The sequence below is a fragment of the Seriola aureovittata genome, chromosome 15, assembly GCF_021018895.1.
Source record: "Seriola aureovittata isolate HTS-2021-v1 ecotype China chromosome 15, ASM2101889v1, whole genome shotgun sequence".
NCBI lineage: Eukaryota > Metazoa > Chordata > Actinopteri > Carangiformes > Carangidae > Seriola > Seriola aureovittata.
This window is the reverse complement of record NC_079378.1, coordinates 7132321-7145891: the sequence shown is the minus strand read 5'-3', so window position 1 is coordinate 7145891 and position 13571 is coordinate 7132321. Positions and strand designations below refer to the sequence as shown.

At 41.9% G+C, this 13571-nt stretch overlaps 1 protein-coding gene and 1 long non-coding RNA gene across 7 annotated transcripts in view; one reads left to right on the top strand and one right to left on the bottom strand.

Annotated features, from left to right (window-relative positions):
- LOC130182605 (uncharacterized) overlaps window positions 1-2563 on the bottom strand; it is a 41285-nt gene extending 38722 nt beyond the window's left edge. For all 3 annotated transcript variants that reach the window (XR_008829728.1, XR_008829726.1, XR_008829727.1), the window contains exons 1-2: window positions 810-2563; window positions 302-601 (exon numbers count right to left, since the gene is read on the bottom strand). This is a non-coding gene — a long non-coding RNA (uncharacterized LOC130182605). The remainder of the gene's footprint in view (window positions 1-301; window positions 602-809) is intronic.
- The window catches only part of LOC130182601 (serine/threonine-protein kinase DCLK1-like), a 50624-nt gene extending 37068 nt beyond the window's left edge, over window positions 1-13556 (top strand). For 3 of the 4 annotated variants that reach the window (XM_056397637.1, XM_056397636.1, XM_056397638.1), the window contains 11 exons: window positions 2598-2679; window positions 3805-3977; window positions 4540-4659; window positions 7335-7481; window positions 8416-8549; window positions 8686-8763; window positions 8934-9030; window positions 9139-9219; window positions 9321-9434; window positions 9683-9756; window positions 11063-13556. In XM_056397637.1, the coding sequence (XP_056253612.1) occupies window positions 2598-2679; window positions 3805-3977; window positions 4540-4659; window positions 7335-7481; window positions 8416-8549; window positions 8686-8763; window positions 8934-9030; window positions 9139-9219; window positions 9321-9434; window positions 9683-9756; window positions 11063-11120 (1158 nt within the window). In that variant the 3' untranslated portion in view covers window positions 11121-13556. The remainder of the gene's footprint in view (window positions 1-2597; window positions 2680-3804; window positions 3978-4539; window positions 4660-7334; window positions 7482-8415; window positions 8550-8685; window positions 8764-8933; window positions 9031-9138; window positions 9220-9320; window positions 9435-9682; window positions 9757-11062) is intronic. The other variant, XM_056397640.1, reaches the window with a different exon arrangement.
- Window positions 13557-13571: the final 15 nt, after the last annotated feature.

Sequence of the window (13571 nt, the reverse complement as noted above, 5' to 3'; positions counted from 1 at the left end):
GGTCAATCATGAACATCCTGTTTAATTCCTATTTATGCGCTGATCAGTATTCAGCCGCTGAGTGCTGCCCTTGCGGGTTTGAAGAGCAGTGGCTCCAGCCATGATGTAAAAGGTTTGTCAATTGTGTTTTTTAGCGGTGTGAGTCATAGCCAGAGCAAAAGTGTAGAGATGTGGAGCTAGAAATAGTGTGTTTCGTATTGTGCAACAGGGAGAAAGCGGGACGGTCTAACAATAACAACACAGTTCCTGCCAAATCCAATGATCAATATCAACCACACCAGACTCCATACATCTTTCTTACCATCTCTCCGTCTCCCGTTCTGTCTGTCTCTTTCTCCCTCTTTCTCGTCACTCCATCTGTCTCATATAGTTTTTCGCACAGGAAAAAGAGACACAATGTTCATAGAAGGTTGAACCCACCTCCCAGCCCGCAGACAGGAAATGGCCATATATAGGCTTCTGTCTCCACACTGAAAGTCTCATAAGCTGCTTCTCTCTGCTCTCTGTGAGCAGTTTCCATAGCAACAGTATTTTGTTTCCCTCGGTGGCAGGAAGGGAGAGATAGGGAGTTCAAAATGAGAAAAGCGAGTAGACGACGGGGCTGGATGTGAGATAAGGGCACAAGAGAAGTAAATATATGAGTCAGGATGAGAACATAAAAGTGCACAAGAAGGATGTTTTGGCGACTGAGCTCAGGAGGGTCATCGGCTTTATGGGCATTAAGTCGGTTTGCTTGTTCCGGGATGTGCTGCCCGACCAAAAACAACATTACATAAACCGAATTCAGCCTGACTCACAGCTCCACTCACCTGGGTGGCTTTCAGGTCACAGCAGCACAGATGAGTAAAAAAGAGCTGACAGCTACTTGGGCAGAGATATAGGGCAGCTCAGCTCTGTAAATAGTTTTCACATCTAAGTCATCATGATGGGTGGCCTTTTCCTCTCTGACAGCCAACTCTCCAGGCTTGCACCGCAGTCCCACTGGACACCAGAGAACAGAGAGCTTCACATCAGGCCTGGGTGAAAGAGCTGAAATCAAACATGAAAAATGCTTTAATTTTCTGGAATACACACAGATTGTAATCACACACAATTTCCTTCATTCTATGACCCAGATTTGTTCCCAGATAATATTTTCACATTGTATAGATGTTGATATATTTTCATATGTTGCTGGAAACTTTGTTAAATCAGAAGAAGAGGAGAAGAAGTTTAAGAAGTTTTGTTTTGTAAACTTTAACCATATCGTAGTAATGTACTGCTAAAAAGTACATTACACCATAGCTTGGTTGGTTAATAACAATGGCCAGCATCCGTTTCATCAGCAGCATCTCCTCTAAGGAGTCAGGACTGATCGATGTGTGAATTTATGTCATCATGTGAGCGCCTTAAAAAAAACACATCTGGCTCCACCTGTGCTTAAATGATGAGAGGTGAAAGGAAAATGTATCATCTGCTAGTTTAGAGCTGGTCGCTGTTAAGCTGCTGATGCACTTGCTCTCTCAAGTTGCACACAGAGAGCGGCTCATGCATCACACACATACACAGTGCAGACCATTTACAGAGCAAACTGCACTGGTTAATAATTCACATCTGCCAAGGGGCTGTGCTTTTATTTTAGAAAAACCTGTGATGGCCGGGCTACATGTGCCAGTCGCACCTGTGGGATTTATTTGAGTACTGGAAACCTTGCAACCCCAAAGGTCCTTCACTACCTTGTCTCCGGGACAGACTGTGAGGCAGGAGAGGAGGATTTTGCCAGAGGGGTGGGGGGTGGGGGGGTAGAAACTGAAAAATCTTACGCAAATAAAGAGAGAAACGAAGCATCATCAAATTGTCCAAATGTAGTAAAAGAACGTGAAACCATCAACAGGTTTCGGAGGAAAGGAAAGGAGTGGAGAAAAGGGTAGATTCTCATTTACAGTCCCGACTAGATCCTTGCTCCCCATCCTTGTTGCTTCCATGACAACCAGACAGAGGGTTACGAGGTGGAGGGCGTAATGAGTTTTTGTCTTTAGATAGATGCAGACGCCGCATCTCAGCCGCTCTCTTTCCTCCTAATGACCTCCTACTTACCGACCAGATGAAAGGTAGTATTCATCCGCCTTTATTAGTGTCACCCAAACCTGCATTTTTATGTTTTATTAAAGATAGTAGTGACGAATGAAAGGAAGGTGCAATTAGACGAGAATTACTTCAAGTTCTGTGAATGGAGAGGAGCTGATTGAGATGCACTCTGTCTGCAACTCACACACACACACACGAGGTGGTTTGCTGGATAAGAAACCGGTTTATATTCAGCTGAGTAGCTTAAGTAAATCTGTTTTAGCTACACACACCACAGGCAGCACAATACAACAGACGGACATGCAAACACAAAGACAGACATGAGGATGTTCTCAGGATGAGCTGCACAATGTCCCTTTATTCTAATTTTGGATGTAAGTATTTGTTTCAGCTGGGACTGTAGCAGAAGGGACTGTTTAATTGTATTTTGTTGAGTGTAGGTGGATTACAAACTATTTTGGGAAACAAAAATTTAAATAATTAACTTCCTCTTGACGTCCTGCTCTGTCTCCTCCTGTCCCTCTCTGCAGGGGTCGCAGGGTTCTTCCACCTCTCTGTCTTCCGCTAAAGTTTCCAGCTCAGTGGAGGACGGGGATGGACTCATAACTGAAGGTGAGGGAGCGTTATGACAAAAACATCCCATCGGTCCATCAGCGGGCAAAGGCGATGTACTTGCAAATATCATGCATGTCTGAATCGTGTTCATGACCTTTGAGGCGGCTCGCTCTCTCTCTCTCTCTCTCTCTCTCTCACTGCATTTCTGTGTTCTTCTAATTTGTACATCCTGTTCTCAGCACGCCGTCGTCTCACACCTCTCCCCTTCTCTGGTGTCTTTCTTCACCCCGCCGATTCACTCCATGAAACTCTAACACTACAAACAATGCAATGCTGGTCAGTCGTTAGATGTGTTGTTGACAAGAGACAAAGCAGTCACTCAATCCACTGAACTAAAATAACACCAAGAATGTTGTTAACCAGGTGACATTTTATCTTTTTTATTTTAGACTCAAGTCTTATAAATCGATGCATGAATTAATATTTGACTCATTATTCATTGAATATATTCGCATTTTGATTTACTAGTTGGTTCCGCATTTACTTTTCCATTTGCCAGTTTGATTACCCTTTGCAGAGCACTCTGCAGGGCCTCAGTGTGACATAATGTCAACTGTGGGGTGTAACAAGAGCTCACTGGCTTTGAAACTAAATGATTTATAGCCGATTATACCTATAAGTTTACATTTACTTTTAATAAACTATATTTTTTAACAACTTCTGCTATCTTTATGTTTTTCATTATTCCCTTATACAAGTTCCTTTCCAACAGCTTTACCTATTTGTAATATTATTAATCCCACATTTAGATTCAATTACACATCAACTATCTATCCATCTATCCATCCATCCATCAGCTATGCCACTTATTCCATCTTGCTGTGAGGCAACAGTGCTAACTACTGTAATAATATAATAATAATAAACTTTATTTGTATAGCATGATACAAAATTAACATAAAACATTGTTAAAAGCCACTTAACTGTGTTGTCCCATAGGCATCCACTAACTATTAGCCATTACAGTTACCACAACCCATGCTATAGCCATTAACTAGACGCTTAATGTCCTCTGTACTTACCTGTGTGTATACTATGAAGTCTCAACAGTCTGGAAACACTGAGCCGAACAAGTGTAAATGATCCTTCGGCTGCTCTAAACCTCGTGCTCCCTCCTTGCAGCTGAGGTCCTAGTCGACGAGGTTCCAGCTGTGCCGTCCTACATATCGGACCGCTACAAGGTGGGACGCATGTTGGGCGATGGCAACTTTGCAGTGGTCCGAGAATGTGTGGAGCACTCCACGGGACGGGAGTACGCGCTGAAGATCATCAACAAGGGCAAATGCAGAGGCAAGGTAAATGAACCTCTGCAAACTATGACTCCTAAAGCAAGACAGTACTGTACAGGGACACAACACACAAGATGCTTTACCTAAATGTTACTGGTGTAAAACGTAAGTAAGTGCACATAAATGAGTTGTGTTAAAAACTGCTGAAGTATATTAACACAAAGACGCTGTCAATAAAACTAGCAAACAGCAAAGAAAAACTAAGACCTAAGAAAAACATTAAAGCTCAGTCCGATCAATATCTTAAATAATTGAATCCAATTTTACTGGATCAAGACATAAGAGAATATTTAACCTCCAGTAGTGTAACTTAGCACCCCTGCAGTGATGAAGAAGTGTACTACAGGGTGTATCTGTACACTGTGACATCACATTTGGGTGTGGTTACAGATGCAACACACTTCTGACACACCCATTACACCGACGGATGTGGGACAGATTTGAAACTTTCAACCTGAGAGGGCAAATAAGACACTGATCTTCACCTTCATTAAGTTGCTCTTTAAGACGGTATTCTTTTAATTTTGTTTTTCTTGGCTGTAAAATTCATTTTCATTTTCTGTTCCAGGAGCACATGATCCAGAACGAGGTGGCCATCCTCCGTAGGGTCAAACATCCAAATATCGTCCTGCTCATAGAGGAGGTGGACACTTACAATGAACTCTACCTGGTCATGGAGCTAGTCAAGGTGTGTGGTCGTTGTTTGGTTACTCTTTATTTTTATCTTGTTGTGAGTCATCTGCTCCGGTTAGTGGCAGGCCGAGATGTTTTGCCCAACTCAGATAATGGTTACTACTGTTCTGTATATATATATGACAGTGATCATTATCTCCAGTTTGAGAGCAACAGACAGGAGCATTGAGGCAGAATCCGCGACAGAGACAGAGCAGCAACATTTCAGCCGGTTGAAGCTAATGATGAATTCCAACCAGTCACACATTGTGATATCCGAGAGAATCCGTCTATGGCCCGGAGCGCTCATGTGTTCACATTCTTCATTCTCTCTTGCTCGCTGAGTCAAGAAATATTTGTGCATAATTCAGGAGCCAGGAATGTGATCCATCTGTTCGTGTTGTGGTGTGGAGTACTACAGAATATAGATGAGAGGCAATCTGTGGGAGAAATGTGTGTACGTGTGAGCGTGTCCAAAGTAGGAGGATCGAGAGGAGGCTCTGCATGAATGAGGTGGAAAGAGTCACTGCAAGAATGACTGGGACTGACAGAGAGAGAGAGAGAGAGAGAGAGAGAGAGATGGGTGCATCGCGCAAGATGGATATAGTGCAAAATATAGCTAAAAGTATGTGGTCCACATAGTTTTGTCGCCTTTTGCCTGGTACTACTTTTGGCTTCGTTACTCAGTTTCAACTAAGGCAAAACTAAATGCTACAACACACAATGATATTTTAGACAATAGCGTGTGTCCAACTTTAAGGCAACAGTTTTGGGAAGGCTCTTTCCTCTTTCAGAAAACAACACCCATAAAAAAATGTTTACATTTTAAAGGTCCCATATTGTGTAAAGTGATATTTCCATGTGAGGTCTAGGTTCTTTATTAATACTGTGAAAGTATCAAAGCGCTCAGTGCACAGAGAAATGCACACGGCCTGTATTCAGAAACTGAGCCTTAAAACGAGCTGTCAGGACTTCTGTAACTTTGTGATGTCACAACAGAGCAGTCACCGCCCTCAGCCATGCCCCAAGCCCCCGCCAACCGTGTTTATCTGAAATCTGCTATATTTTCATTTGATCACTAAGAAAACAGTCAGCCAATCAGAAGACAGGCTCTGAGCGTCACTTCGGATTGGCTCACCAAACAAACTTGAAAATGGCTTACCTTTAGAGGACCCACAGGATAACTCACCTTACTTTTCTTCCTTTTATTCTCAGTCCAGTTTGTTTTGATACCTTTAAAGAAAAAAAAAATTGTACACAAAATACATTATTCTCAAAATAAAATACATCCACTCTTATTTATTTCATTAACAATAAACCATACTCTCACGTTTTTTGTTTGCAGTGTTATGCTTAAATAATCCAAAATAATTGTTTCATCCCCATAACTCATGAGTCATAATCAGGTAAGAGTAACATTAAAACAGTAGGCTCTTCCAGAAATGCTAAAGACTGTTTAAAACAGTTTCTAATTGGTGAAACCTTTATTCTATTTGTGAAAATGTAAAAAAAAAAAAAAAAAAAAGAACATTTCATTGTTTTTGTTCTACATCTAGCTAAACCACATTAGACCAAGTCCAGATGTAAAACCACTCCACTCAGACTTATCAAATGTGGTATATATTATTCCAGAGAGTCTACAGACTCTTTAAAACACGGTGTGAGAAACTGAGGCGGTGAATCGGAAGCTAACTTCAGCGTCGTCATAAATCAATCAAACAATGCCATTCATGCTGCTCAACATAACACATCAATCATTTAATATTTATCTAAATTATGTAACACGTCTACACCTAAACTAAATGGTTGATAATGTTCATTTAATCCATACCAGTGGCGTCTTTCTCTGCCGAGATGCTAATAGTCCACACAGGTGTTTTACCTGTCTGTGATTTGTTTTCCCCATGAACACAGCGGTGCGCCGATTTAACACTCCGTGGGGAAAAAAATGAAAGTGAACCTTAATTCCGCCTCTCTAAGTAATCAAGTAATCTAAGTATGAACTCAATATTAATAACCATGCTTTTGAAATGATGAAAGATGTTCAACAATCAACATTTAGGCGTTATATCTGAGTGTCCACATACTTTTGGCCACATGAGAGGAGGCAGAGAACTGCAAATGCATTGCTTAGTGACTGAGCCGGTGGGATTTGTCAGGTCTCACATTTAAATAACTGTTGCTGTGCAGGTCGGACGCTTGACAGTGTGTCTGTGAGACTGTGCAGGGAGAGAAAATATTCATCCCTATTTTAAGCCTCTGTTCCAGTTAGTCCACTCAGGGAGAGAGACACCGAGAGGATCGGAGAGAGAGAGAGGGAGAGGCAAGAGGAGGGCAAGAATCAGACAGAATGAAAAATATGAAACTGAGACAAAAGAAAAAGCCAGGGAGAAAGGAGGAAAGGTTGAATTAAAGGGAAAAATATTCAAATGAAAGTGAAATATTAAAGACAAGGGGAGGAGATGTTTCAACTAAGGTGAGGAATGAGGATACCCGGTTTACCCTTCCAGCTGCTGAGCAGACGAAAACTAAGTCTTCTAACTTTTAAGCCGAAAACTTTTTTTTTCAGCAGAAAAGCAGCTGTGAACAGTTGGAAGTTCTCAGTGTGACAGCGCCAGAGAAACTCACAATTGTGACATTGTTCCTGTTACTGACAGCCCATCCATCCATCCATCATGATTTTGTCCACAGGGGGGAGATCTGTTCGATGCCATCACCTCTGCCAACAGATACACAGAGAGAGACGCCAGTGGCATGCTCTACAATCTGGCCAACGCCATCAAATACCTCCACAGCCTCAACATTGTGCACAGAGACATCAAACCAGAGAACCTGCTGGTGAGTGGGTCTGCACGCGTCTGCACTGTACATGCGGGTCATATAACTTGCCGCAGTGTAATCTTCTTTCTGAATGAGCAGCGAAGTAATATCACTCACTCTGGACTCTGATTAGCAGAGCAAAAAGATGACTCATCCCTGCTGCCCTCACACCTCCAGCACACTCCTTCTCCAGCCTCCCGCATTTGTGCGTTCCCTCCCTCCTTCTCCCTTCTGTTCGACCTCCTCATTGTCTTCTCATCCTCCAACTGCTTTTCTTCACACCTTAAAAAAAAAAAGATTGTGAGACTTTCTCACCTGCAGTTGCTTTAGAGACGTTTCACTCCAAAGCTAATTCAGTGGCCTCTGTTGCCACATTCACCCCTAACTGACCTGAGAAGGTGCCCCAGCTTCTTTTCTCGTGTTTCCGCTACTCTGCCTCCCCTTCCCTGCGTTCCAGCTGGTCCAATGAAATAAGAAGTGTTGATGCTTTATTGTTTAAGGTCCTGATTTAGCATGAAGCATATAACAGGTGGACAAATACTAGAACACCTGGCACAGTCTATGAAAGCCTTACAATCAGTATTACTTCTGTTAACTGTGTTGTTTACAGTTTATTGAACTTCATGGTCAATTTTTAAACCTGTATTAGAAGATTTTTTTTTTTTGCACAGGCTGTAAACACTGACATATTATCACCGTGTCACGTTAATATAGTGAACATCCAGGAGACACAGAGAAACATTAGCATTCACACAGTAACAAACCCCCCCCACAAATTCAGCCTGGAGACACTGAAAATGAAGAGCTTTGAATGAAGTTTTACAAGTACTGCTTATGCAGCTGCAGAGAGAGGAGTTGGTGGTCTCACAGCCCAGATCATACTCATCTCATTGCAGCCATCAAAGATCCCGCATTTAACAGCATCTGTCATGTGTATTTTCCGTGTGCTCAGGTGTATGAGCATTCAGACGGCAGCAAAAGCCTCAAACTGGGAGACTTTGGTTTGGCGACCGTGGTGGACGGACCTCTCTACACTGTCTGCGGGACCCCGACATATGTAGCACCTGAAATCATCGCAGAAACAGGGTAAGAGCGTCATGCTGCAGAGTTTGCAGATTGCATAGACACCAGCTACTCCTTTATTGTGATGATTCATTTTTATGCCCAATGACCTTTTGTATTATTGCTAAGAAATCTCGTCCATTTCTTTGTCTTTGTGCAGGTATGGCCTTAAGGTGGACATCTGGGCAGCTGGAGTCATCACCTATATCTTACTGTGTGGTTTCCCCCCCTTTCGAGGGTAAGAGTCCACTAAGTGAAATTCTACTCTCACTTTAGCTGCTTTTAAAGTCATTCTTGAAATAATATGGCACCCAGGGATTTGTGTATGAGTCCCCCTAAAGGTTGGTAATAATACTGCATCTTTACCCCTGTGAACACTGTCAATCAGAGTGGTGTCTTTGCTTGCAGGAGCAGTGATGATCAAGAAGTGCTTTTTGATCAAATACTAATGGGACAACTAGAATTTCCTCTACCGTACTGGGACAATGTGTCAGAGACGGCCAAGGTGAATATCTGCGTCCTCCGTGGACATCATCTGTTTTTGTGTGTCGTGGAGGAAATTCACTTTATATAGAGGGAGTAAAAACTCACTATTGTTTGCTTGCTGCTGCAGGAGCTGATTCGATCTATGCTGGAGGTGGAGGTGGATCAGAGATACTCTGCCCTCCAGGTGCTAGAGCACCCTTGGGTCACTGTAAGTTTTGTGTAAATTGAGCACACCCTCACATCTACTCAGTTGCGATATTTTTCCCATAAACGCTGAATCTTTTTCCCCTCCTCCCTTGCTCGACACAGGACGAGGGTCTATGTGAGAACGATCATCAGTTGTCAGTAGCAGGGAAGATAAAGAAGCACTTCAACACCAGTCCGAAGGTCAACGACACCACTGCAGGAGTATCAGTCATTTCTGTAAGTCACTACCACTGGAAACTACTGTACCCATAAGCCAACTTGTCCTACAGATTGTTTGGTTCATCTAAAGTTGTTACACTAGGCTAGATTTCTACAGAGGTGTGTAGTTTTCTGCAAGTTGGTTTTCAGTGCATTTCCTCTGCTTCTTAAGACGGATACGACTCTCTGAGTGAAGTATTGGTCTTTTTGTTATTTCTGTTGAACTGGTGTTTAGATTGATTGTGCTGGTTTCTCTTTGTGTTCAGTTGGATGACAGCTTTTCTATGCAGAGATCTGGGTCATTGGATTTCTACCAGCACCCGGCCATGTATTGGATAAGGTACGCCGGGTTTCCATAGAGACACAACTGGGTAGACGGTCACAAACCAGCGAGAAATCAAAACAAACCAAAATAGTGTCTCTGAAATTGATGTGCCCCCCCCCCCCCCGCGTGCTGCCCTGCTGACTGGCTGCTGCTGTGCTGCTCTTACAGCTCCATGTTGTTGTCTCTGCCTTGTGATCTTTGTGCCCGGCCTTTCGCTTTTCTCCTTTCATCCCTTCGCTCGCCGCAAAGCAGATTTCATACAGTACCTGCATCGCTGTCGTCTGTCTTTTGCTCAAGCCTCACCGTCTGTGTTGTGTCGCTGCATATCAGTGTCTCCTGGATTTCTGTGAATAACATTGTGAATGTTTCTCCTAAATGTCTCCGTTGCACATGTGCTATAAAACAAAGTAAACAAACTGATGTTGCTGAGGTTTTCACTGAGTAACACTCACTTTTTGTTTACGCTATATCTTTGTGAATGCTGCCTTTCCAAAGAAATAACGCTGTTCCCTGTTCCTTTGCTTGTCACAATGAATTTCACTGATTTTTATTTTTTTTTGCTTGATGTGATGTTCCCCACCTGGCTGCCTCTACTAACACCAGGACTTGCTGTTCAGCTCCTCCCGCCCCCTGATGTTTGACTTTATCCACTGATTTATGGAGGACCTATAGAGACGCATGGTTATAAAGGTTTAGAGTTATAAAGAAATTGATCAGTTGATATTTACAGTAACTGGACTTTGGTAAGAGGAATTAATAATTGACTTGAAAGAATTAATAACAGATGAATGCATGCAACAATTTCATGCATTAGTCGAGCGTTATAGAGAGATTATAAATAACAAAATGAAGCAATTAATATAAATTAAATAGATGATTAATACTTAAATAAGGGGCTTTAATTTGGACATAGACACAATCTTTCAGCCTATTTCTTCTTTTGACCAATCAACCAAACAAACAAACAAACAAAAAACACCCCACATTGCCATGAAAATGACAATGGAAACGGAAATGTGAATGCAGTAACAACAGAAGATAATTAGAAATAAAAATAATTTATTTAATTGAATTATGTGATATGTGATAAATATATTATTGTTGATCTTTTAAGCTTTATAAACCTAATAAACCCCTTTATTAATTTACTCTTTTTGCTTTTTTAAATCCCTCTCATAACTGTCCGATTAAATATCAGATAATAACTGAATGGATCCATGCAAGGCTCTCCTGGTCCTCCATACTGGATCATGCACTGTGCTGCTGGATCGCAGCAGCAGAGGATCTAATCACAGTGTTCTCCTGTTCCTCCCTCACTCAGGCCACCCCTCTTGATAAGGAGGGGCAGGTTTTCAGACGAGGACGCTACCCGGATGTGAAGCCGCTGCCTTTGCAGCTGATGCCGACGGTGACAACAGTAACAACATCGACAACTAAAACTCTATGGGCGGAGCCTCCCAGTTGCCTCCCTGGCCTGCCCATGGCCCCTCCCTCTCTGACCCCTGGCACTTGCTCTGACCCTTCCCCGAACCCCAGCCTCCCATCTGACTCTGATGACATCTCCATCAGCTCGGCCAGCACCGTCTGCTCCCCCAGCTCGCCCTTCTAGAGAGGAGGCGGAGGGGGGAAGGAGGAGGAGGTGTGCAGAGGAGGAAGAGGAGGAATGCAAGGAGAAGAAAATCCTCATCCAGCTCCTCCCTTTATACACGGAGGAGGAGGAGGAGGAGGAGGAGGAGATGTCAGCTTCCCCACACTCTCTCATCTAAGGCTGGGGGTGACTAGGGGAAAACTGTGGAGGGAAAAACGAAAAAAAATAAAAATAAAAAAATGGAGCAAACTTTTATCTCCCCTGAATCCATCTTTCCAAAACCTGGAGGAGAGATTGATCAAAGGGTAGACAGAGGCAAAAAAAGATGGCAGAGAAAGACTAAAGAGGCAACAAAAAAAAAACAGGGATCATGAGGAAGAGGGAAAAGGCAGAACGAGGTGAAAGACTTTTGTTTATTTGTTTTTTAACATTCTCTCATCTGAGCACATGTTACAGGGCTCAAGGAGCGAGAAAGGGCGACAGCGTATTGTTCACCCTTCAGTGATGATCCGGGCTCAACATGGAAACTTCCTTTTGGTGGAGCAGCTCTACAAGGCAATATGAGAATATGGACCAATGTTCATGTTTTATTGAACCTTATTTATCCATTCTTTATTCACTGCATTTTTTGATATGTATTTCCCTTTTTTTCATAAAGGATAAGTGTTTGACTTGTCCTAAGAGCTTGGTGGAATAAAAAAAATGGAAAAGTGTGTAGAAGTAGAGCGCAGAAATTGTGAAGTAGGCAACCGTAGACTTTGACGAGCAATGTCATGATGGGAAACGGGAGATGAGGAACGTAGAGAAAAGGACTTTTTTATTACAAAAATGTGTTTTAAAAAAAAAAAACAGTGTTCACTGAAAATGATATGCGACAGAAACAGATCAAAGATTATTCTGTGCTAAACAGTATTGGCGTTGCCTTCCTGTAATGTTGGAATGCAGTGTTACAGTTTACATTTTACACAGACTGCTATTAAGACAACGGTGCAGTGGATTGCTCCTTGTAATTCTGTTACCTGCTTCATTCATCACATCTCGATACGCAAAATTCAGCAGCATCCGGGTGCTCGTGTAGCAAACTCAAACTAATTATTTCCTCAGTCCACACATTTTCATATGTCATATTAACCTTGTTATTTCCTGATGCTCATGTACACATTTGAAGCCTTTGTTTACATTTTTTTCCCCCAACACTAAAGGCATATTTCATCCACATATCCCAGCAGTAAAGAAAAGTGTAATTGTTGTACCACTTGTACGGGGTCTGGAGGAATGTTTTAGGTAGTAAATGTATACATTTAACAGTTTATGAGGACTGCCTATTTGCACAAAAGTACTGTGGTTTAGGTGCAGTCAAACAGGTCTGAGAGAAAAGTCAGCACGGATGCCGGAGAACCAGCAGCACTCTTGGAAAGCAGTACAGTTAAAAGGATTTATTTCAGCTCTGTACAACCTCATTCATGGCTTCATTTATTCAGATGAAAGCATGACAGACATACAGTAGCCTATTCTTATATTAAAAAAAAAAACAGTTTAGTGATGAAGTATTGTTTATATGTTATGTAAATAACATAATTTTATTTATTTTGATAGTTCACAATACAGTATATTTCTTTACTAGTAGTAAGTCTACGAGAACTGTAAAAAAAAAACCAACAAAAAAAACAATCAATCATACATGTGTGTCAGCAAAGAAAAAATAATCTAGAGGAGATCATCAGGTCGAGGTGAAACTACAGTTGATTTGAAGAAGACTGTTTCAACTTGGCGTTGTGGCACTTAGATGAATCTGCACAAACAAGAAGAAAATGAGACCTCCATCTTGGCTTCTTGTCAGAAACTGGGAATGATGTCACTTCCTCTGCAAAAGCAACCAGTAAAGGGAGAAACCAGGGGAGGGTGAGAAATATGCAGAGCGATTTCAGATTTTTTTTTTTTTTTAGCAGATGATCTCCCTGCAGTCGTCACACGTGTCTGTACGTTTCTGTATTTATTCCCATCATCACACATATACAGTAATGTGCCGCCATATTGACCAAAATCGGTATGAATTTGTTGTGCTGTTGAAATTCACATTCTCCAGCACATGGGGCACATGTGGTTTACCAAAGTGTTCTCACAGCTGCACCACAATATTACAATCTGTTGCAATACCAATACCTGTACCTCTGTTCAACAATGGTCTATCAATAATAGTAATAATTAAAATATGTTTCAAAAACAAGTTGTCTGTGTCTTT